We start from the raw sequence: 21,763 nt of genomic DNA on the forward strand, positions 1-21,763 counted from the left end.
TTTTTTTCCTTTTTCTCCCCAAAGCCCCCCGGTACATAGTTATATATTCTTCGTTGTGGGTCCTTCTAGTTATGGCATGGGGGGCACTGCCTCAGCGTGGCTTGATGAGCAGTGCCATGTCCGTGCCCAGGATTCGAACCAATGAAACACTGGGCCGCCTGCAGCGGAGCACGAGAACTTAACCACTCGGCCACAGGGCCAGACCCCATAGTTGTATATTTTAGTTGTGGGTCCTTCTAGTTGTGACATGTGGGATGCCACCTCAGCATGGCCTGATGAGTGGTGCCATGTCTGCGCCCAGGATCCAAACCAGCGAAACGGTGGGCCACCAAAGCAGAGCATGTGAACTTAACCACTCGGCCACCGGGCCGGCCCCCATTCTGAAATATTGACAGATGCAGTGACAGGTCTGGGACTTGCTTCCGAATTGTCGCGTAGCAAGATGGGGAGTGAGTGGGATTTAAATGTAAGGAGATTGGCCATGAATGGAGGATTTGCTACAGCTGGGTGAAGGGTACGTGGAGGTCCATTGTACTATTCTTTGTATATGTTTGAAATTTTCCATATAAGTTTTACAAGAAAAAGACAGGTGAAAGACCACTGAAGTCACTGAAGGTTCTGGGCAGCTGTTTTGAAGGGGCGGTGTGCAGTCAGTTGGAGGGAGGGCAGCTGGGGAATTGAGTGGGAAAACTGATTTGGGGCTGGGCTGCACTGAATGCCGTTTGAGGACATCTGAGTAAGAAAGTCCAAGTGGATGGGTGGTAATACAGGATGGGAACATGGGAGAGAAGTCAGCCGTCCTGCCCTTAGGACAGTGACAGCCATGAGCATAAAGCTTTCAGGGGGCAGAGAATCATTGATTATACCTCATGGAATAAACCGACTTAGTAGGGTTCACAGAGTAAAAAAGGAACCCTGCTGAATCAGCAAAGCACATAATGGGCCCGAGCCTCCACCTCCAGTTTGCTTTTGTTTCACTGAATGATGGAACTCTCAGCGAGATGGAGCTACATTTCACTCCTGCCACCTGGAGATTTTTTAAAAGCTTTTTTCCAGTTAAGGTGAAATAGTTCAGAACAATGTATTTTAAGGACACAATCAGGCTCGTCATCTCTGTCAACTGCAACCCTAACTTCCGTTTGGAAGTTGCACAAGGCTATTTTGAAATGGTTTCAAAAGCTATTTAGACCTGGAGCTGGGTCTTAGGTCTGTGTGCTCAACTCCATTTTGCACCAGGTTTGGGCCAAACACCAAAGTGGCTTTAACTGGACCTGAGTGGAAGGTGTGACAGCTGTTTCTCAAGTTTATTTTCAAGGACCTACGCAAGGGAGGCAGGTCAATAGAGGCCAGATTCTCCAACGCTGCTCTTCATCCTGGTGATCACGCGCTCTTGTCAGAGGGCCTCCCCTCTCCAGACAGTTGTCTTTCTCCTGCAGTTAATCTGAGTCGTCACTGCACTCTGCTTACATGGAGAAGTCTCAGGAAGAAGTGATGTTATTTTAAACTTTGATTCTCATCTGCCTAGGAGTGTGACATCTTGCTTTCAACAGTTGAGTTAATCTACACAAATGCTTGTGGCCAAGAATGGAACCAAACGATGGTGCAGGAAAATGATATGCAAATAGCCCCCCAGAGCCAAACTGTTTTGAACAGAAATGTACGGAATTTCAACTTGATAATCTTGAAAAAGGTGGTCCAAAAGGGGGCGTTACTGAACTGCTTGCCCACAGCTCAAATACTTTCATCTTGCAATGCAGCACACTACATTGCAATTATCTGCGTACGTGCGTGTTTTCCAAGCTGGGCTAACTTTCAGATTAGGATGCATGTTTATTACCAGTATGCAGAAAAGTCCCTGGCTCACAGCAGGATTCAACCATGACTCAATCAGTGAACATATGAATGAAGCCACAAATAGCTCTGAGGATTTGGTCTTTTAGGATGTAGAAATTACAAATATGACTTAGATGCCATCCTTTCAAAATCCCTTCAAAGTAGGACATACACATTTGTTCCATCACTTAAAGCATTTATTGAAACCATGGGTTTCCAAAGTCATGAAATAACAATACTTTCTCTCGATAGCATGAGCATTAAGGTAAATTGATGAGATAAATGAGAGGCACTCCCAACGTTTCTTACAGGAAAGAGGAACAGCTGTTATTTCACTGAGAGACCACAAAGAGAAAAAAAAAAAAACAGTTGGCCTGCATTTTCTCCTGCAAGTCAGTCTCTCAGACTTCACTTGGGATTTGTTCTTTCCAGGAACCGAAAGAAAATGGGCTGTCACCTCTACACTCAAATTGGACAGCATTCCCCCAGCAGGTTTAGCTGTTAGCACGCAGAGGGACTGCCGTGCCTGCGCTCACTCCTCATCACGCCTTACTCCCCTGCAAAACATCTTCCTGGCATCTGCAGGCCACGTGGTTCTGCCCTGCTTGCCCCTAGTTTCAGCACACACCCCTTTCAGGCTGCAAGACAAGGCGCGCTATGAACACAAGGCTGCCCCTCTTTGGTACAAAGTATTTTTCTTCCTATCTCAGATCTTAGGTCTTCTAAGAGGGCTGGTTGAGCATTCTGCCCAAGAGAATCGCCAATGATTTATTGTTGCGGATAGTGCCCTTTATGGATTTCCACATAATTTAAAGACCTGCAGCATGAAATGACCTCTGAGACCATTTAGTGACATTTCTTCATTTTAAAAATAACAAAATTATCACCCAAAGTCCACAGTTTACATTAGGGTTCACTCTTGGTGTTGTACGTTCTAAAAATTTGGACAAATGTTTAAAAACACGTATTCACTATTACAGTATCATATGCAGTATTTTCACTGCCCTGAAAATCCTCTGTTCCGCCTATTTAGCCCTCCTTACCCCCTTAACCCTGACAAACAATGACCTTTTACTGTCTCCACAGTTTGGGTGATAATAATGTATCAATGCAGGTTCATCACTTTTAACAAATGTACCACTCAAGGGGGATGTTGGCAATGGGGGAGGCTGTGCGTGTGTGGGGCCAGGGGACATATGGGAAATCTCTGCACCTTCCTCTCAATTGTACTGTGAACCTACAACTGAGGTAAAAAACTCTTTGTAGAGAGGACACAGTGCTAACATTTTTTTCAGAATACAGTTTGAGACTAGAAAACAGTATAAAGCAAAAATAAATATAGCTTCTACAATGAAGCAGCTGCTAGAATCTATCGAATATTGCAGGTTTAAGAGTTCTGGTAGGGCACAAACTATGTATCACTAAGATATAAAAACCTTTTTTCCTTTACTTTAGAAAACATTATCAATCGTATTGTCATTTTTCATTGTTCTGAAACTGTTAATAACCATTTAGGTTAAGAATAATAATAATAATAATCGGTAATCATTTGCTTTAAAAATAGAAAATCATATAAAATATATAAAGTATATAAAGAACAGCTTGGTCCTAGCTCAGGGGTACTCAATGGCAGTCATTCTGGAAGGTTATAAGGCCATCGCTTATGAGGAGGGCAGAAGGCACAGATTAAATAATAAACCTGGAAAAGGATATCTATTATAATAAAGTCCGGTTTTAGATTTTAATCACGTAGAAGCAAGGCAAAAACATTACAGTCAGGTAAATAGTTATTGCCTCTAGTCCCTGCTGCCTCACGACCAAGAATTACATTAAATTGCACTACAGCAAAGACTAGACAAAAAGTACTTTGCAAGTTTCCAACAGTCAATTGTTTGATTCAGGATTTAAAGAGATAAAATGAATGTTAACACATTGAACAAAGATGGTTAAGCTGTTTTTTCCTAGCATATATACAATGTATAACAGTGTATTATTAGAACCAGAAAGTTTTAGGTCAAAAAACGCTTATTTTTTTAAAGTATCTTTTGCTCCACTTTACAGGTTCCTGTGAATTGTATTTCCCCTAAACATGAACACAACATCTGATCTGTTCATTTATTTTACTTTATAAGCAATTGATAGAAAGGTAAACAAATGTAAATATATATATACCCAAGAAGTGGCTATCCTACACATGACAGCCCAGAATTTGGTAACTGTATACGTTTTCTGGCTATTTCAATAATTCATAAAAACAATTATGGAGAAGCCATATTTTTTATTTATTCTAATTAAAGCGTATTAATTATAATATATTTTTGAAAGTTAGTTATCTTTAAAATCTTCATTTTTTTAATTCAGATAATACCCAGGCTCAACCTTTTAATAGGAATGTTGGTTTTTTAGGTCTTGGCCATCTTTTCTTTATTCACTTTAAAGATCAAACACAGAACAATGAGGAATGTAGGTCTATTAAAAAACATATAAATACTTGTAGTGATGGCTTCAATCATTTGGCCCTCAAAAACATTGCTTAACAAATCAAGTTCAGCTCAATTGTGTGTAACTGGAATTACGCCCAAGGCTGGAATATTTCACTCTGCCTTTGGCTGCAGGTTATACTTCTGTGGCTGGAAAAAACATTCTTCAATAGCACTGACTAGTTCATTTAGTTCTTTCTTCAGCTGCTCAGGATCACTGGAAAATAAGGGGAAGAAAATTCCAGATGAGTGGATTATTCCAAAGCATATTTTAACTCCCCACATTGATCAAGTAACACTAAAATTTAACCTTAAGAGGAGGGCTAAATCAGACAAAACAGAACTCCAGCGACTTCAGCAGGGGAACGCATCCGTTAACTGGGACAAAAACTCCCGTGAGACAATATCCATTATTTTCCCCAAAAGTTTTCCCCAAGTTTCTACTATAAACTAAATTATCCCTTTGCACTTTTCATAAGAATTTTAAAGAAACGCAACGTTTGGCCTAGCACCCATACAAGAGCTACAACGTTGGTACTTAGTGCAGAGAAAACTTTCAGGACTCCCGCTGTTACTACATCTTGCTGAACTTTTACAAACGACGTCTCTAAGTCTCCGGTCTCCCAGGATACGAATGTTCCTGATCTTGTCTGCCCTCAACTACTGGAAGCCAAGCTGCAGCCTCATCTGAAAGGCTTCCTAGAATGGACAGAGACCGGGAGCTGCCTACTGGGCCCGCTAGTCACACCCCTGAAACTCACAGGCCTCGGGTTTATCTTTTTTATTCTACCTCCGGAACAAAAGGGTCACAACTAAAGTATAAACAAGAACCTGGGGAACCAGATCCCTTTAAGGAAATCAAGTTTTCAAGCACGTGGAAAATACTAATTTATATGCAAACAATTAGAAGGTTGATAATAGATAAAACATAATTGTAATTAGACAGGCTTCCAGCAGCTTCTATGTTGGGCTACTAACAGAATGTGAATTACTCTAAGTACTTAAAGACAAAAAAGCTGAATTAAAAAAACTAAATCCTTCAATTCCAACTTTCATTACTTCATACTTGACCATCTTTAATATATGCAAACTTTATTTTAATGAAAATTGCAATCCTTGCAATTAGTTAAGATCATTTTTACATTGTAATAGCTAGCCAGTACAACTAAAACAATCCATTTTATTACAGACATTAATTCTGGCTCTTCTACTTACTAGCTGTGTGCCCTTGGGCAAATAGCCTCTTGAAGGCCCAGATTCCTCATTTATAAAATTGGGATAAAGACTTCATCTTCTCAAGAGAGTTGTACAGATTGAGATAAATTATATAAAGCAATTAGCACAGAACCTGGCCCAAAAACCTCAATAAATGTAGCTACCATTATAATTATTTTTATCCCCACTGGTAACATATAAGGTAATTATGCTTCATAAGCACATATGAATCACACAGTTCTTTTTTTCCTTCCCCATAAATGTGCTTTGATGAAAATAACAGTTCTCAGGAAGGCACATAACTATTGTTTTGTTTTGTTTTTACAATATACCTAAAACTAAAACTCATCAGTGAATTTTCTATACATCTACGTATGTGTGTACATATATCTCCTACCAGTTTGTTTCTCTGTTAGAACTCTGTTTAATTATTATCTAAACCTTGAGATCGTAAAAGAATGTCCTTGTTCTTAGGAGATGCATACTAGGTCCATGGCTTTCTTTCAAATGGCTCAGAAGAAAAAAAAAAACCCAAATAAAATATACATGGAGAGAGAGAGCAAAAATCACAAGATACTTCTAAGTCTAGGCTGGGGTAGGCAAACTACAGATTGTGGCCTGTTTTTGCAAATAAAGTTTTATTAGAACATAGCCACACCCACTCCTTTATATATACGGCTGTTTTCCCTGCTATAACAACAGAGCTGAGGAGTTGCAACACAGATCATACGATCTGTAAACCCTAAAATATTTACTACGTGGCTCTTTACTGAAAGTTTGCCAATCCCTGGTCCAAGTAAAGGGTATGTGGGTATTTGCTTCGCTATTATTTCAACATTTCTGTAGGTTTGAAATTTTTCAAAATAAAAAGTTGGAGAAAACTAAAGACATTTACCCCAACAAAAATATTTTTTAAAAGCAAGACTTATACTTGAAAGGATTTTCCATTCTAAAGGATTAGTAAGTTGTGGAATTCTATGAATCAATGATGTTCATGATATAAAATATATTAATAATATTTAAGGTTATCCGAAAATAAGGAAAGCTCAGCCAGGGCTTTATTGCCGCTGTGCGTTAGGTGTGCTGACTTGCCTGAGCACAGACAGCAGATCCACTGACTGGCCTGCTACCCAAGGTCCCATTTAATAAATGCAAGCAGCATTTCAGTGAATATAATAAAAGGACAATTTTTCAAACTATTTTCAGCAATTTATGAATTAATATTTGAATTCAAGTCCACTCAATAAGCCACGTGAAAAATGTAAATACTGTAAGTCCTTAAACATTAAATAGTATTGTTATTATAAAGGAAAGTTTTCTGAAATATTAGATACATTTTCACAAGATAATGAAAAAGAAAAGACAAATATGTAGAGAAAACATCTTTAAATTGGACTAATGTCCACTCGTTTTCAAAAGAATGAGATGTAGAAATATGAAAAGTACTAAGGAGAATTACCAAAAACATCAATGAAAAACCATACTCAATATAGTAACAAATAGCTTATTATGTAACACAGATGGAAAGATTGATACATGCACAATATTACAATAAAATGTTCGTAATACAGAACATGTAGAAAAATGAGCTATTTTATGTGTTTGTTGAAGTTGCTTAATAGTTGAGTTTTTGCCTTTGAGCACAAAAAGGTTTTAAATGGGAATCCATAGCAAAATTTCTTCCACAGTGCCATGATTTCTTCAATATGTTTGAAGATCGTGAGGTCTGAGGGCCACCGTCATGACTTTGACAGTTGGCCTGGTGCTCTTATTCAGAAGAACCAGGGCCCATTTGGGTGTGGAACGCCATCGCCCCATGATAAACTGGCGGAAGGGTGAACATAAGGAGTCCTTGTATCCATGTTTTATAGTTTTGTTTTGCTCTAACATTTCTTCCTTTGCTACCAGGACTCCCTTCTGTCTGCCTAAGAAAAGTCTACCTGTAACAATTCTTTCCTTACTGCTCTAATTTGCTACATTTAATCTGCCTGTTGGCTTGCCGATTTAAGAAGCTCAAAAATTTTCCTCTGCTTTTATTTCCACGTGGTGCAAATTTGATTCACAAGGTCAGAAAAACTCCTCTGTGAGCAGAGCTTTGGTTTATGTATGTTCTAACAACTACCTAGACCCGTGCTGTCTTCTGCAGTAGCCATTAGCCACCTGCAGCTATGGAGCGCTTGAAATGTGGAGTGCAACTGAGGAACTGAATTTTTAATTTAATAAAAGTTTACTTAGTTAAAATTCAAATTTAAAACTAACGTTTGATTCAGTTATTGGAAAACAGGTACTTTTGGAGCAACCTAGGTATTAAAATCTGCTTTTTCAAGTGTAAATTTAATGAACTCTAAATACAGATCAAGTATTTCTGAAAAAATTTAGCATTTGAATTGAGATATGTGGTAAGTATAAAATAAAGACACTGTGGAAAAAAGTGAAAGATCTCATTAATAATTTTTATGTGGATTATATGTTGTAATGATAATATTTTAATATTCTAAGTTATAAAACATATTATTAAAATTAATTTTATGGGGCCACCCAGTGGCATAGTGGTTAAATTCACACACTCTGCTTCTGTGGCCTGGGGTTCACTGGTTCGAATCCTGGGCACAGACCTACACATCATTCATCAAGCCATGCTGTGTCGCAGCATCTCATATACAAAATAGAGGAAGATTGGTACAGATGTTAGCTCAGGGCCAGTCTTCCTCACCAAACGAAAATAATAATAATAATAATAATTTTACCTATTTCTTTTCATTACAGTCACGTGTCACTTAACGACAGGGATATGTTCTGAGAAATGAGTCATCAGGCAATTCGGTCATCGTGTGCACATCATAGAGTGTACTTACACAAACCTAGATCGCACAGCCTACTACACACCTAGGCTGTATGGTTCTAATCTTATGGGACCACTGTCACATATGTGGTCTGTCATTGACCAAAACATTGTTATGCAGCACATGACTATATTTAAAAATGTGTCTAGCAGAAAATTTCCAATTGCATACGTGGCTCACATTTTATTTCTACTGAACTGTGTTGACTTAATTCACCTTTAAAAAAAATACTACCTCATTCTTAACTGCCTTCTGAATAGGGAGTGCTAGTTAACTGAGTGTTAAATAGGTATGCAAAACCATATTTACACGTGCTAACTACACGTGTTACGGTTGTTGGAAAATGACCAACTCCAACCCAAGATCACAAAAACATGATTCTGAAGCTACCAGACCATCAGTTCTTTGGTGGCAAGGACTCTTTTTGATAGGGCTCTTTATCCCCACCAGGACCCAGCACAGACTTATGCACAATAGGTGCTCAGAGATATTTGCTGAATGCGTGTGCAATGGATTTTAATTTATTCTGTCAGAGGTATGGAGAAAAAGAGAAAAACGCATTGGTCCTAGCTTCAAATAAAAAGTACTAGAAAAAGGAAATTTTGTTACTATGACTGAAATTAGAAATCAAATTTTTCCATACAAAGGAAGTTAGAAAAGAAATAAGTAATTAAGTAGGAAGCAAGCACTCTTGTCCCCGAACACTCCAACCAGCTCTTACGATCACGATATTGCTGCAGGTCCTGCAACAAGCTTCCTAATTGAACTACGTATCGGAAAGATGAAATGTTTTACTTAGCATTTGAATTGAACCAATTAGGACGTTGGAGACTAAAAATGACAGCAGCTGCCACACACATCATACCTATTTCCAGGGGGGGCACACAGCTCTGAATAGTACTTGATTTTGGGCTCTGTCCCACTGGTCCGCATGGTGGCCACGCCTCCATTAGCAAAGGTAAAGGTGATCATTTGGCTGCTTTTACTAGTAGGGAGGACCTAGGAATTAATTTACAAACGTTATAAAGTTAAATAGGAACATAAACTGTTCTAGTCTAACTATTTTCCCCTGGATAAGCATGAAAAGAAATGCCAAACACATTGGTTAGAAAAGAACATTTTTGAGGAAATCAAAAAATGTACTCCATATGAATGAAATACTAAATAATTATAATAAGGCGATTTGTAAAAAATTAAGTAACTTTATATACTAGTTTTTTACTTCCCTGGTTCTACTAATTAAAGCTACTAAAGTTTTACTAGACTTCATAAGAAAATAATTTGAATGATTAATAATACATTACAAAAAAAACCCCCCACAACACTAGACCTTATTTCACTTTGCAAAAAAAAAGTCTATGGAGAGAATCTCTCCATAGACTTTTTTTTGTGTAAGATAAAGCTTCTGGAGGATGTATTCATAGCTGACTGCTCCCCCAACTCCACTAAAATGATAGAAGTAAAAAAAAAAAAACACAAGGGCAAAGAAGAAAAGAGGAAACAGCAGTTGATGGGGTTGCCAACTAATGCTAGAAGCCAGAAAACAGATGGAGGAGCAGAACTGATCTGATGGAATGAGGACAATGACAGCTGAGCATCTGCAGGAGACAGACAAGAACCGGTCAAGGTGCTCGGCAGAACTCTGGCAAAGCTCACTACCTGGAGGCAGCAGGGACTGCAAAGGGCAGGGGCGAGACAAAGGTAGGATTTGAATGGAGCTATGAGGCCTGCCCAGATCCTCACCCTCTGCCCACGCAGTCACCAAACCACCTCATCAGGGGATGGTTTAAATCTCTAGTATAACTGAACCAGAAAGGCTCAGGAGCTGGGGACAGGAGGCATCGTGGAGGGCAGAGTATGGTGAAGACAGAGAGTAAGCCAGAGTCCACACTGAAGGCTAGCACTCCTCCGCCATGCCCCTGCACCTCTCCACTGCTTCTGGGGCCTCAGCAGCCCAACTTACAGCCCTCAGGTGGGAGATGAGGGTGAGAGTCAGGCCTCCCCAGATGGAAGCCCCCATATAAACGTTAATTTGATACCCAGTCTCCATAGAGTGAAGTGTGCAGTTGACAAGGCTTGTGGTTGTACACAGAGCTTCCAACCAGCTTTTTAGTGCCCAAAGAACAATTAAGGATCACTAGACGTTGGGGAAAAGACATGAGATACAAGACAAATTCCAAAACAAACAAACAAAAAACTTGGAGGAAATAAAGACAATACAGAGGAAAAAAGATCTACATTTTCAAAAAGCTATAATTAATATCCTCAAGAGAACTGAGATATTATCTACATGAAATAAGAATAGGATGTTATTTTTAATAAACTAGAGAATAAGAACTGAAATAAATACTCAACAGAAGCACTGAAAGTTAATGTTGAGAAAATCTCCCCAAAAGTAGGACAAGAAGATACAGACGGACAATAGGAAAGAAAGAAACATGGAAAGCAGAGTATTGGTCCTGGAGAGCCAGCATCTAACTAAGAAGTTGTCAGGAAAGGCAGAGCAGGAAATGCAGACAATGGAGAAGAGAAAATGCAGGTGAAAACTGCCCAGCCTCCTTCTTTGACACAAAATCAAGAAAATTTCTCAGAACTGAAAGAACTGATTCTACAGATCAACAAAGACCCACCAACCGTCTAGAAAAATGAACGAAAAGAGACCCATACTAAAGTACATCACTAAAATTACAGAACCCAAAGTTTAGTGGAAAGTTCCTAAAACCTTCCCATAGAGAAATAAACAAGTTGCAAGGAAAGGACTGAGTAAGTACGACATCAACATCCTTGGATGCTGCACACTGTAGGCTCACTAGGTCCTGAATGAATGAATGACTGCTCAACAGCCACACTGGAAACTAAACAATAATGAGTGATGCTTTTAAACCTGGGAGTCAATAAAGTGTGAGGGTAGAATAAGACATCTTTAGACCTAAGGCCTCCAAAAATTTACCTCCCATTCACTTTTTCTTAGGATGCTACTAGAGGGTGTGATTTAGGAAAATAAATATAAAAAAGAGGAAGTCATTGGGTCCAGGAGCAAAGGCCTCAACCCCAGTGAGTGGAGAAGGGCACTCCCATAATGACACTGTGCACCCAACCCAGAGAGGAGCTGGCCCTGCCGGATGGAGGGACCAGGGGGGAGGTCACTGAAACAAAATGGAACCGATAGAATAGCTGAACTATTGGACCAGGTGGAAAACCCTACTGAAAGGTATTTGAAGGACGTGGGAAGAACTGGTGACAGTTAGAGAAATCGAGCCAAAAGAAAGAGCAAAGCAGGGCCAGCCCCGTGGCCGAGTGGTTAAGTTCACGCACTCCGTTTCGGTGGCCCAGGGTTTCACCGGTTTGGATCCTGGGTGTGGACATGGCACCGCTCATAAAGCCATGCTGAGGTGGCGTCCCACACAGCACAATCAGAAAGACCTACGACTAGAATATACAACTACGTACTGGGGGGCTTTGGGGAGAATAAAGAAAAAAAGAAGACTGGCAACAGATGTTAGCTCAGGTGCCAATCTTTAAAAAAAAAAGAACAAAGCAACTATTAATGCTGGGAAAAATAATTTTTTATACAAATCAGGGGAACCCAATCGAAGTACACTACTTAACTAAGCAGGAAACAATAGCTACTAATTATAATCATACAAGCACGGGATCTGATGTCACCAAAAGTTGTGGTATAAATGCATTTTGAGGTTAGGGGAGCAGGGGGAATAGTGGATGTGGGTCGTGTAAGAACTAAATCCTTATCTTTATAATAGAAAATTAATAAAGCCCAACACTGATAAGTCCACACGTTACCATATGAGCACATTATTTAGAAATTTGGTGGTAAATACCAGGAGAGACAACTGAGGGGGACAGTGGCTGCCTCGGCACATGGCAATGAGATGGTAGGGATTACAACTGCCATGGTTTCATCACAACCCTTTTAATACTATTGTCTTTTCAACTATATTGTGAGCAGTTGAAAATAAAAACATATAAGAAGGTAAATATCAAAGAAAATGTCTAACATTGAGATTCTTACTCTCCTTCCCTTCCCCCTGCCATGGTTAATGATACTCTTCTGCCATATTTGAGCCTTCTTGTGACTCCAGTGGGGAATCCACATGTTGTGAAGAACACAAACTCATGCTTTACAGCTAACAGCTGCCATACATTCAGACAGTCGCATAAAACTAGCGGGAAAGCAAACTGTGGTTTTCCAAGTGTGGACCAGTAGCATCAGCACCAGCTGGAACTTGTCAGAAAGGCAAATACTTGGCCCCCGCCCCCCCAGATCTACTTAATCAGAAACGCCAGGGGTGGGCTGCGCGGCACTTGGTCTTTTAACCAGGCAGCCAGGTGATTCTGATGCTTGCTCAAGTTCAAGAACTGCTGAGAGAGAGAGGAAAAGCTGGATCCGGAGTCAGAAGACCCAGTTTCGACCCAGACCATCACCAACTAGCTGTGTGACTGCAGGCAGATCCTGCACTTCTGAGTGTTTATTTCCTAGTGTGTTAAATGACAGTGTTGGCTTAGATGACCAGTGACAATGCTTTTAGTTCTAACGCAAGATTTTTAACTTTCTATGTATTTTTATAGCTAATTTAAAGTAATGCCTACATGCCTAAAATCAGCTTCAATTAATTATATGATTAAATAAGTTAGCTATTCAGAGTATAATAGAAGGTAAAGAGAAGAGTTTGACAAAAGTAGACATTACTTACAGCTTTTTTATCAGGCTGGCTATCATCATAGCCAGTTGTAAGGTCCCTAACGCCAGAAATTTCAAATCTGCCACAAGTTTTTGGATAATTATTCTTCCCATCGTAGTTTCTAAGGTTTTCAAACAATTTTTTAATGGTGTCTTGATCATAGCAGATAAAATATGAAGCTTTGGTAATATGGTAGCCATACCTTTCAAAACAAAATAATAAAATAGGTCATGAGGATATAATACACAGCACGGTGACTAGAATTAATAATACTGTATTGTATATTTGAAGGTTGCTAAGAAAATAGACCTTAAAAGTTCTCATCACAAGAAAAAAATTTGTAACCATGTGTGGTGATGGATGTTAACTAGACTTATGGTGGTGATCAATCTGCAATATATACAATTATCAAATAATTACACTGTACACCTGAAGCTAATATAACGTTCTATGTTAATTATATCTCAACAAAAAAAGAAATGCAAAATGGGAAAATATAATTCCACATGGTGCACATACACTATGTATCAACCATTATATTCTAAACTAAATGAAATAACCATGACTAGCTTCAAAGGGATAATTTAACATTGAAAAAAGGTACAATAATCTCCCCCAGGGATGGCCAAACTGCTGCCTGGCCTTCGGCCTGTATTTGTAAGTAAAAGATCTACTGGAACACAGCCACCCCACACCCATTACATTATGTATTGTCCCCGGCTGTTTCTGCACTACAAAGGCAGAGCTGAGCAATGAAGTTAAAGACTAAACAGATGTTTCATGAACACATTTAATCTTTTTTGACCTCAGACACTGAAAATCACATTCTTCAATTCACCATTTCCATGACTAATGTTCTCATTTGTTAAGGATTAATGCAATCACAAATGGTAATACTACTAAGTGGTTAAGCATCAAAAGGAAAAAGTGATCTCTTACTTAGTTTTCATAAGGAACAATTCATAGCTAAAGTAAGAGCATTCAAAAGAATATTACTGTTTCATGCAAAAGAACATAAAACATTTGAAAAGAGCACTATGTCGGTGATACAGGTTAACCAGACTTATTGTGGCGATCATTTCAAAATATATACATACATTGAATCATTATGTTGTACATTTGAAACTAATAAAAAAATTACCTCAGTTAAAGAGAGTTAATAGAAACTTACTCAACATAGATGGCCTTTAGCTGCTGAGACAAAGACAAATTCTTGGTTGCTAGAAAGCTAGCCAACTCTGCGCTTATGACAGCGGCACTGACTCCATCTTTGTCCAGAACAAAAGGGCAGCACATATATCCTGCAGAAACACATGTCGCACATACACCCTTAGAACGGGGTTCCTTTACAACACTGTGCGTGCACATATCTAAATGCATCCTGCCTATCGCATAGGAGGTTGTACAGTATGAGTGTGTGGCTGCTTCTCATTGCCCACCATTACGTTTAAGACTCTAGCCCAGTGCCTAGCGCATAGCAGGCCTTCAAGAAGTACTTGTTGAATAACCTGTAAGGAGATTCTCCCTCTTAGACAAATCATGCTCATTCTCTAGGTCCAGCGCAAATCCCTCCAGCTCACATGAAACTGTTTCCAATTGTTCTAGTCAATGTTTATTCTGTCTTCTCTGAATCCCCTTAGTTCTTGTGAGTTCATTTTTCATCTTGACACCTGGCCTATAATCTTTTGTGTGGTTCTTTAACTAGATCTATACAAACTGCTGTAGGCTAAGGTCAGTCTCATCCATCTCTTTCAGAGTCTAAGTAATTGCTATGCAATAAATATTTGGTAAACAAACATTAGAAAAAAATTATTTTAAATAAAAAGCTATAGAAAGACAAGACTGCCAATTTTGACAACAAAAGCTGAGCTATTTACTTCAATGAATTAGTTAAATGATGTGCATGTGTCTGTGCTGCAGGGCATATACGGGTGAACCAGAAGAATGTATATTATATAATAAGCATAATGTATCATAGCTCCTATTGAACTAATAACTAAAATATTCCTAGCACAAGCATCTGAACTTCATAGAACTATGAATCTAGTTTTCATAGCTAGCTCTCCTTCTTTCTGCTAATTTCTATTGATAATTTAAGACAAGCGTTTTTAGTCATTCTGGCTGGACGTGAGGTCGTCCTTGCAGGTGACAATCACTTTGATGAAAGCACCACAACTGTGCCTTCTCCTATCCCCTGGATGGACCTACACACAGCACTTTTGATGGGAGTATGTATATCATATTAGGCCTGTATATCAACACCACAGTTGAGAAAATATCAAAATATGTGGATTCCTAAGCTACTAGCAGCCATGTGTGGAACACCACTGTTTTCAGTCATCTGGGGAGAGGATCCAGTTGCTTAAATTAATGGCTTGGTTATTTGTGAGAAATTCTTTTTAGCTGAAAAACATCTGAGATGCCAATTTTGGGGTAGGATGGTTCAGTGCTCTTTAAGCATCCCAGAAGCAAAGCAAACTGTGTGCCCCTGTTGCACTGTTCATCTTTTGGACTCAAATCCAATTCCAAATCTTTTCCCATTTATTTGCATTCTATGTACTAACTGATTCCATGATCATCATTATCCCTTCTTACCAATGGCTTCTTCAAATGCAAATAAGACATTTTTCCCTTGGTCTATTAGCTGTTTGGCTCGGTTTCCCATCCACTTAAAGCCAGTTAATGTTTCCTAAAGAGATAATCCAAAAGAGAAAGAAATGCCTTAGACTTTCTACAGAGCGAAAGAAAGGGAAAAGAGCACATGCCGCGAACACCTTACCTCGAAGTGAAAACCCTCCTTTAAGGCAATGGCCCTCAAGATTTTGGAGGAGACTGTGCTGGACAACATGTACGTGTCTTTGAGGGCACTGGGATCTTGGTTCTTTTCTTTCCAAGAAGTAAAGAGCCACCAGCCCAAGAGGGCCCCCAACTCATTGCCTGAAAACACTCTCCATTCACCACTGAAAGAAAAAAACAACCTATGCATTGCTGCGATCTTAAGAAAGACACTGGAAGACACTGGGACAGGACGATTAAGCCAAAGAAGCCTCACAGTAGTTTCTGCAAGACTGTTCTTATTCTTGCTTAAATAATGGGCCAGAAAGCTGACGGCCACTTCACAAACATCTAAGCAGCTACCATGTCTCAGCCAGTTTGTCCAGACAAACATCCTATCTTTGAAGAGCATATAAAATAAGTATGTCAGTGAGGACACATAATGCTTTTATCTTAGTCTGAAACATAACAGAAATATGCTGGCAAGAGCCCCCTAGTATAATAGTTTGTGTAGCTTGATTTTTGGTCTGGTCAGTATTGCTGATCCTGAGAGGGCAGTACGTGGCTTTCTTTAAGATCGAGCTTGGTGCTAAAACAGTGAGGACACCAGAGAACAGGTGTGTGATTAGGTTCCTCTCTGTAACCCAGGTGGCTAGAAGTACATCTCCCATTTCAGCGAGTATCACCCTAGCTTACTTTTCTAAAAACGCATATAGAATCGAACCTGTTTTATCATAATCTAAAACCCTAACCCTTTGGCAGCACCTCACTGCCCCAAAACATCACATATACTGTTTGACACCCCAAAACTGCCTGGACCCTGCTCACCTTTCAACTCCCTCCGCCCCTCCTAACTTACCACTACTCTTCTGTAAAAACTCCGCGGTCAAACTTGTCTTAAACACTGTGTCAGCATCCCGCAGGTATTTCTCTCTGGCCTGCTCAACCTAAATCCGACATTTCCTTGAAGGTCCAGCTCCTTACCAAACCCTTCAGCAAATACTGAACTGCAAAGACAGCACCAAGCAAAGTACTTTGCCCTCATTAGGCATTGAGTCATTAATTATAATGAAATCAGTGATAAAATAAGAGAAGATAACAAATAGGAATTTCAGTTCCAAACACATACTAGGCTGCTTGACTCTGTGATATGCCTGCCCATCATGCGGCCCCCATGGTAGCCCCGTTGCGTTATGTTAGCAGTTCAGTGAGAGGATCATTTTCAAAACAAATGGGAAATATCTCCAACTAGGTCCAGTCTCCCCAGGAACATTTTACTGCCCAAGATGTCACCCTTTATATTTTCTATTAGATAGATAACCACAATTAATTGTACCTGTCTTGTTTCTCTGCCACAGCAAGTCTATCAGCATCTGGGTCGTTGGCTAAAATGATTTTGGCCTTCGTTTTGTCAGCCAAAGCAAAAGATAAAGTCTGAAAAAGAGTAGGAAAAGAAAAGACTACTCAATCAAGAATTGACGGGGTTGGCCCGGTGGTGCAGCAGTTAAGTGCGCACATTCTGCTTCAGCGGCCCGGAGTGAGCTGATTCGGATCCCAGGTGCGGACATGGCACCGCTTGGCAAGCCATGTTGTGGTAGGTGTCCTACATATAAAGTAGAGGAAGATGGGCATGGATGTTAACTAAGGGCCAGTCTCTTCCTCAGCAAAAAAAACTAACATCTTCCTCAGCAGATGTTAGTTCATGGCTAAGCTTCCTCAAAAAACAACAACAAAAAAAAGAATTGAGCACATTGCAATCTTTAAAAATGGCAATATTCAGTTATTTAAGACCTAAAGGAGGACTTTCCTTAAACTAAGGCTGAGTTTTGTTCCTGGAGCTGGTCTTGGCTAATCACATATTACCTCCTAAGCCAGAGGTCAGATAATGGGAGCATCAACATGTGACCCACACAGGCCCAGGGGATTTGCCCCTCATCTGACAGCGTGTGTGTGGCTGCACTGGTATTTCTAGGCTTTGCCTTGTGATCAACCCACAAACAAACCAAAATAAACCAACTCTCTGAATATCATGGTTACCCTAACCTTTAAAAAGGTTAAAGGGACCATAATTTAAATAGCACATCTTCATATCAAAAAAATGACAACTGAGGAATGAAAATCATGTGGTAAACCTCCATTCTGTTACTGTTTCTTTTTGGCATTAAGGAAGCACAGTAAATTGAAACCGAAATTAAATTAAATTAATTAAATTTAAAACGTCATTTAGATTTCAGCTCTCACATCCTGAGGCTGAGACATCTAAGTTGAAAGTTCCATCAAAAAATGGATGACTAATAAATATTTCCAATGATGAAATTATTTTTTGGTTCAGCACAATGAAAACACATAAAAACTTATTTTACTTCATAGTAGTTTTTGAATTAATTTTTGAATTAGATTCAGTTTTGAATATAAAAGGTAAATTTTATAATAAAAACAATTAGGTTACCAAGACTCCTTCACCCTCTTCGGGATTCGGGTATTTCACGGTTGGGAACTCGGGGTCGGGATCCTTCTGTTCGGGGACAGCCGCGGGGGGAACGAAGTCAAAGGCTCTAAACGCAGACTGCACGAAGTTGTGACCCACACCGTGGACAGCCGTGTGCACAAACTTCAGCTTGGTCTCCCTGTTCACACTCCTAGAATGAGACCCATCACGGAAAATGACAAAATAGACAAATGCGGCTCTTGAAACTGGAAGATTTCAAAAATATCAAGGGAGCAGATTCCTAAGAATGTAAGAAATCAATGGAATAAGAATGTTTGAGACGACTGAGTATTTTTCTAATTACATTTAAAAAAATGAAACAAAACTTACCTATACTCTCAACATACACCCCTTCCCCACCCTATTCAAGTTTAAAAGTTTACTCTGTAGTTATTTTCAGCAAAGCTGATTACTTTTAGATTTTGTTTTATGCTACAGCTTTCTCACCTAGAGCGGGATAAAAGAAAGAACCTCGGGCTCAGATTCTAGAAGAGACTCACAGCCAGCCCAGGGGATACCCGCCCATGGCAGTGCCAGCTCCAGGGCTCCAAATCCTCTTTACTAGCCTCAGAAATGATTTTCAAAATGTCCATTTTAACAAAATGTGATGGAACATCGCATACATTGATGTGTGTATATATATATATATATAAATTTTCTTTATCAAGTAACAATCCTGTTCAGCCAAGTGCCCTGATCTAGGAACTTAACACAGAATAACAACAGACATCAAAATTAACAATAGCAGTTACAGAAAGGTAAACGTAGGCTTTAAAAAATTCCAGTGCTCTGACTGCTAGAATCTTAGGTTATTGGCCATTTTCTTTTGGAAATGAATAAGTGAACAGGGTCTTCTCTAAGAGAACAGTGGTTTAAAACAAGCATATCCTTCAAATAAAATGCATCTGGAAAAATAAATGTGCAAGCTTAGTGAGAACAAAGCTGGAGACAAAGCTCTCAGATAGTAAAATGAATTATAAAGCTATGGCAGTTAGAATAGTTTGGTACGAGATATAAAAAGATAGAGAAAAGGAACAGAATGGAGAGTCCAGAAGCTGATCTGATTTGAAATGGGAAATATCTATGAAAAGCATAAGTCTTCATGGTTAACATGATTTGGAGACAGACTCTGAATTTAAACCCTAGAGCTCTGCCACTTACAAGCTGTGTGACTGCTGGTTATTTCCGTAACCTCTCTGTGTCGCAGTATTCTCATCTATAAAATGCCAATATACCAGAATTTACCCTGAGTGTTACTGTGAGGATTAAAATGAGATTAAATTAACTAGTACAAGTGAAGGGCCAACAGCAGTTATCTGATCTATGATAAGCACTCAATTAGTGTTAGAAATTGTGTGATAAAGGTGACATTACCAATTAGTTAAAGAAAGACAGATTCTTCATTTTAATGTGTTGGTACAACTGCAAACCATTTAGAAAAAAAACCTAATCTGCTTACAAAATTAAAAATCACCACTGACTCAAAAGATTTAAATACTACAAAATGTAAACATGCCAGTCCTGGGAAAAAACAAGAGGGATTAAAAAAAAATCTTGGTGTAAAGAAAGTCTCCTTAAGTATGACCCAAAACCCAGAAGTTCTAAATTAAAAAACTCATAAACATTATCAAATTTTTACAAAGGTTCAGCAAAAAGATTCAATGAAAAAGTCCAAAGGTAACAATAGAAGGGAAAATAATATTTGAAATAAATGAAGACTGGTCTTCTATATAAGCAAAGAGGTTTTACAAGTGCACAAGATGAACAAATACATAAAAAATGGGATAAATATGCAATATAGGTTATTTATAATTAAAGAATGCAAATGAAGTGAGACACTACTTCATCTAGCAAATTGGGAAAAATGAGAAATTTGATAATCCTCAGTGTAGCTAAGAATATGTGGATCATAAACTGTTGGTGGGAGCATCAACTAGGGTACCATTTTTAGAGGGCCATTTGTTAACCATTATCAACTTTGTAAATGCTTATACAATTCTTTTTTTTTTTTTAATTTTATTTTTCCCTTTTCTCCCCAGAGCCCCCAGGTACATAGTTGCATATTTTTTAGTTGTGGGTCCTTCCAGTTGTGACATGTGGGATGCCGCCTCAGCATGGCTTGATGAGTGGTGCCATGTCCGCGCCCAGGATCCGAACCGGTGAAATCCTGGGCAGCCTAAGCAAAGCGCCCGAACCCAACCATTTGGCCACAGGGTCGGCCTGCTTATACAATTCTGATGCTGATGCTGGAGATGTACCTGAGGATGCACATGAGCACGTGTATACACACACAAGGACTCGAGGACCTGTGCTCAAGGATGTTGATACCAGTGCTCCTTGGAGTAGTAAACTGGAACCTCCCCCCGTCTTTGTGAAGTTCAATCAGAGGGAAAGAGGGAAGGTTCCAAGATATGCTTTGTTTGGATTATACACCATTTAAAAAATGGTCCCCCACGTTTAAAACTTAAGAGATATCACATAGACTATTTAGGTTTCTAGTGTCTCTCAGGGAGAAAAAAATCAGATGATTTGGCAACTCTGTCCCTACATTTGCACATGGTAACTAACACCCAGCTGGCATGGCCGCTCCCTTCAGATGGGCCTGGGTTTCCACATTCTACACAGGAGCCTCCACTCCCAGGTGGTCCAACAAATACAATATTAGCGACAACCTAGAAATTCCGCTCCTTTAAAATCACTGGTTTCTTGATGGGGACAATCGAGCACGGTGGGACCTGGAGCACACTAGGGAAGGATAACACTGTCACTGAGCTAATCTGCCTCTAACCTGACTGCATCGAGTCTGCGTCACTGGGTTAAATAAATGGGTACAGCAGCCATTAAATGATCAGGACGAATAGGGGCTAACATAGAAGGGACCCATGACGGACTAAGTCGGGGAGAAGGGCATAGAACAAGGTACACACACACTATAGTCCTACGTACGGTTTTTGAATATATTATGCATGTGTGTTTGCATATGCACAGAAAATTTCTGGAAAGACAAAAAATGTCAGTGCTACCTATTCACCACCTCTCAGCAAGGTTTTTTACACATCTATAGACACACACACACATACACAAATACACATACAGAAATATATGAACCTACCACAGAGGTCAGCAATCTATGGCCTGTGGGCCGACCACTTGCTTTTATAAATAAAACTTTTTTCCTTTTTTAAGAAAACCTTTTTTGAACACAGCTACGTTTGCACTCATTCATTTCCCTATCATCTATGGCTGCTTTCCTACTACAGCGGCAGAGTTGAGCAGCTGAGAAGTAGTTTGTACAGTTCTCAAAGCCAAAAATATTTATTACCTGCCTTTTTAAGAAAAGTTGCCAACCCCTGATCCACAGCCTCTAAAATCAGATGCAGCTACAGTATGTACCAATTGAAGAGGAAAATTTAATGGAAACTGATAGAA

The 21,763-nt window shown here is 39.3% G+C and overlaps 1 protein-coding gene across 1 annotated transcript in view; it reads right to left on the bottom strand.

Annotated features, from left to right (window-relative positions):
* Positions 1–3,545: 3,545 nt before the first annotated feature.
* Positions 3,546–21,763, bottom strand: part of PGM2 (phosphoglucomutase 2) — a 33,788-nt gene continuing 15,570 nt past the window's right edge. The window contains exons 7-14 of the mRNA XM_070506053.1: positions 18,296–18,485; positions 17,183–17,280; positions 15,851–16,031; positions 15,667–15,760; positions 14,243–14,372; positions 13,084–13,273; positions 9,237–9,370; positions 3,546–4,530 (exon numbers count right to left, since the gene is read on the bottom strand). Of these exons, the coding sequence (XP_070362154.1) occupies positions 4,428–4,530; positions 9,237–9,370; positions 13,084–13,273; positions 14,243–14,372; positions 15,667–15,760; positions 15,851–16,031; positions 17,183–17,280; positions 18,296–18,485 (1,120 nt within the window). The 3' untranslated portion in view covers positions 3,546–4,427. The remainder of the gene's footprint in view (positions 4,531–9,236; positions 9,371–13,083; positions 13,274–14,242; positions 14,373–15,666; positions 15,761–15,850; positions 16,032–17,182; positions 17,281–18,295; positions 18,486–21,763) is intronic.

This window comes from Equus asinus, chromosome 3, assembly GCF_041296235.1.
Source record: "Equus asinus isolate D_3611 breed Donkey chromosome 3, EquAss-T2T_v2, whole genome shotgun sequence".
In the NCBI taxonomy this organism is placed as follows: domain Eukaryota; kingdom Metazoa; phylum Chordata; class Mammalia; order Perissodactyla; family Equidae; genus Equus; species Equus asinus.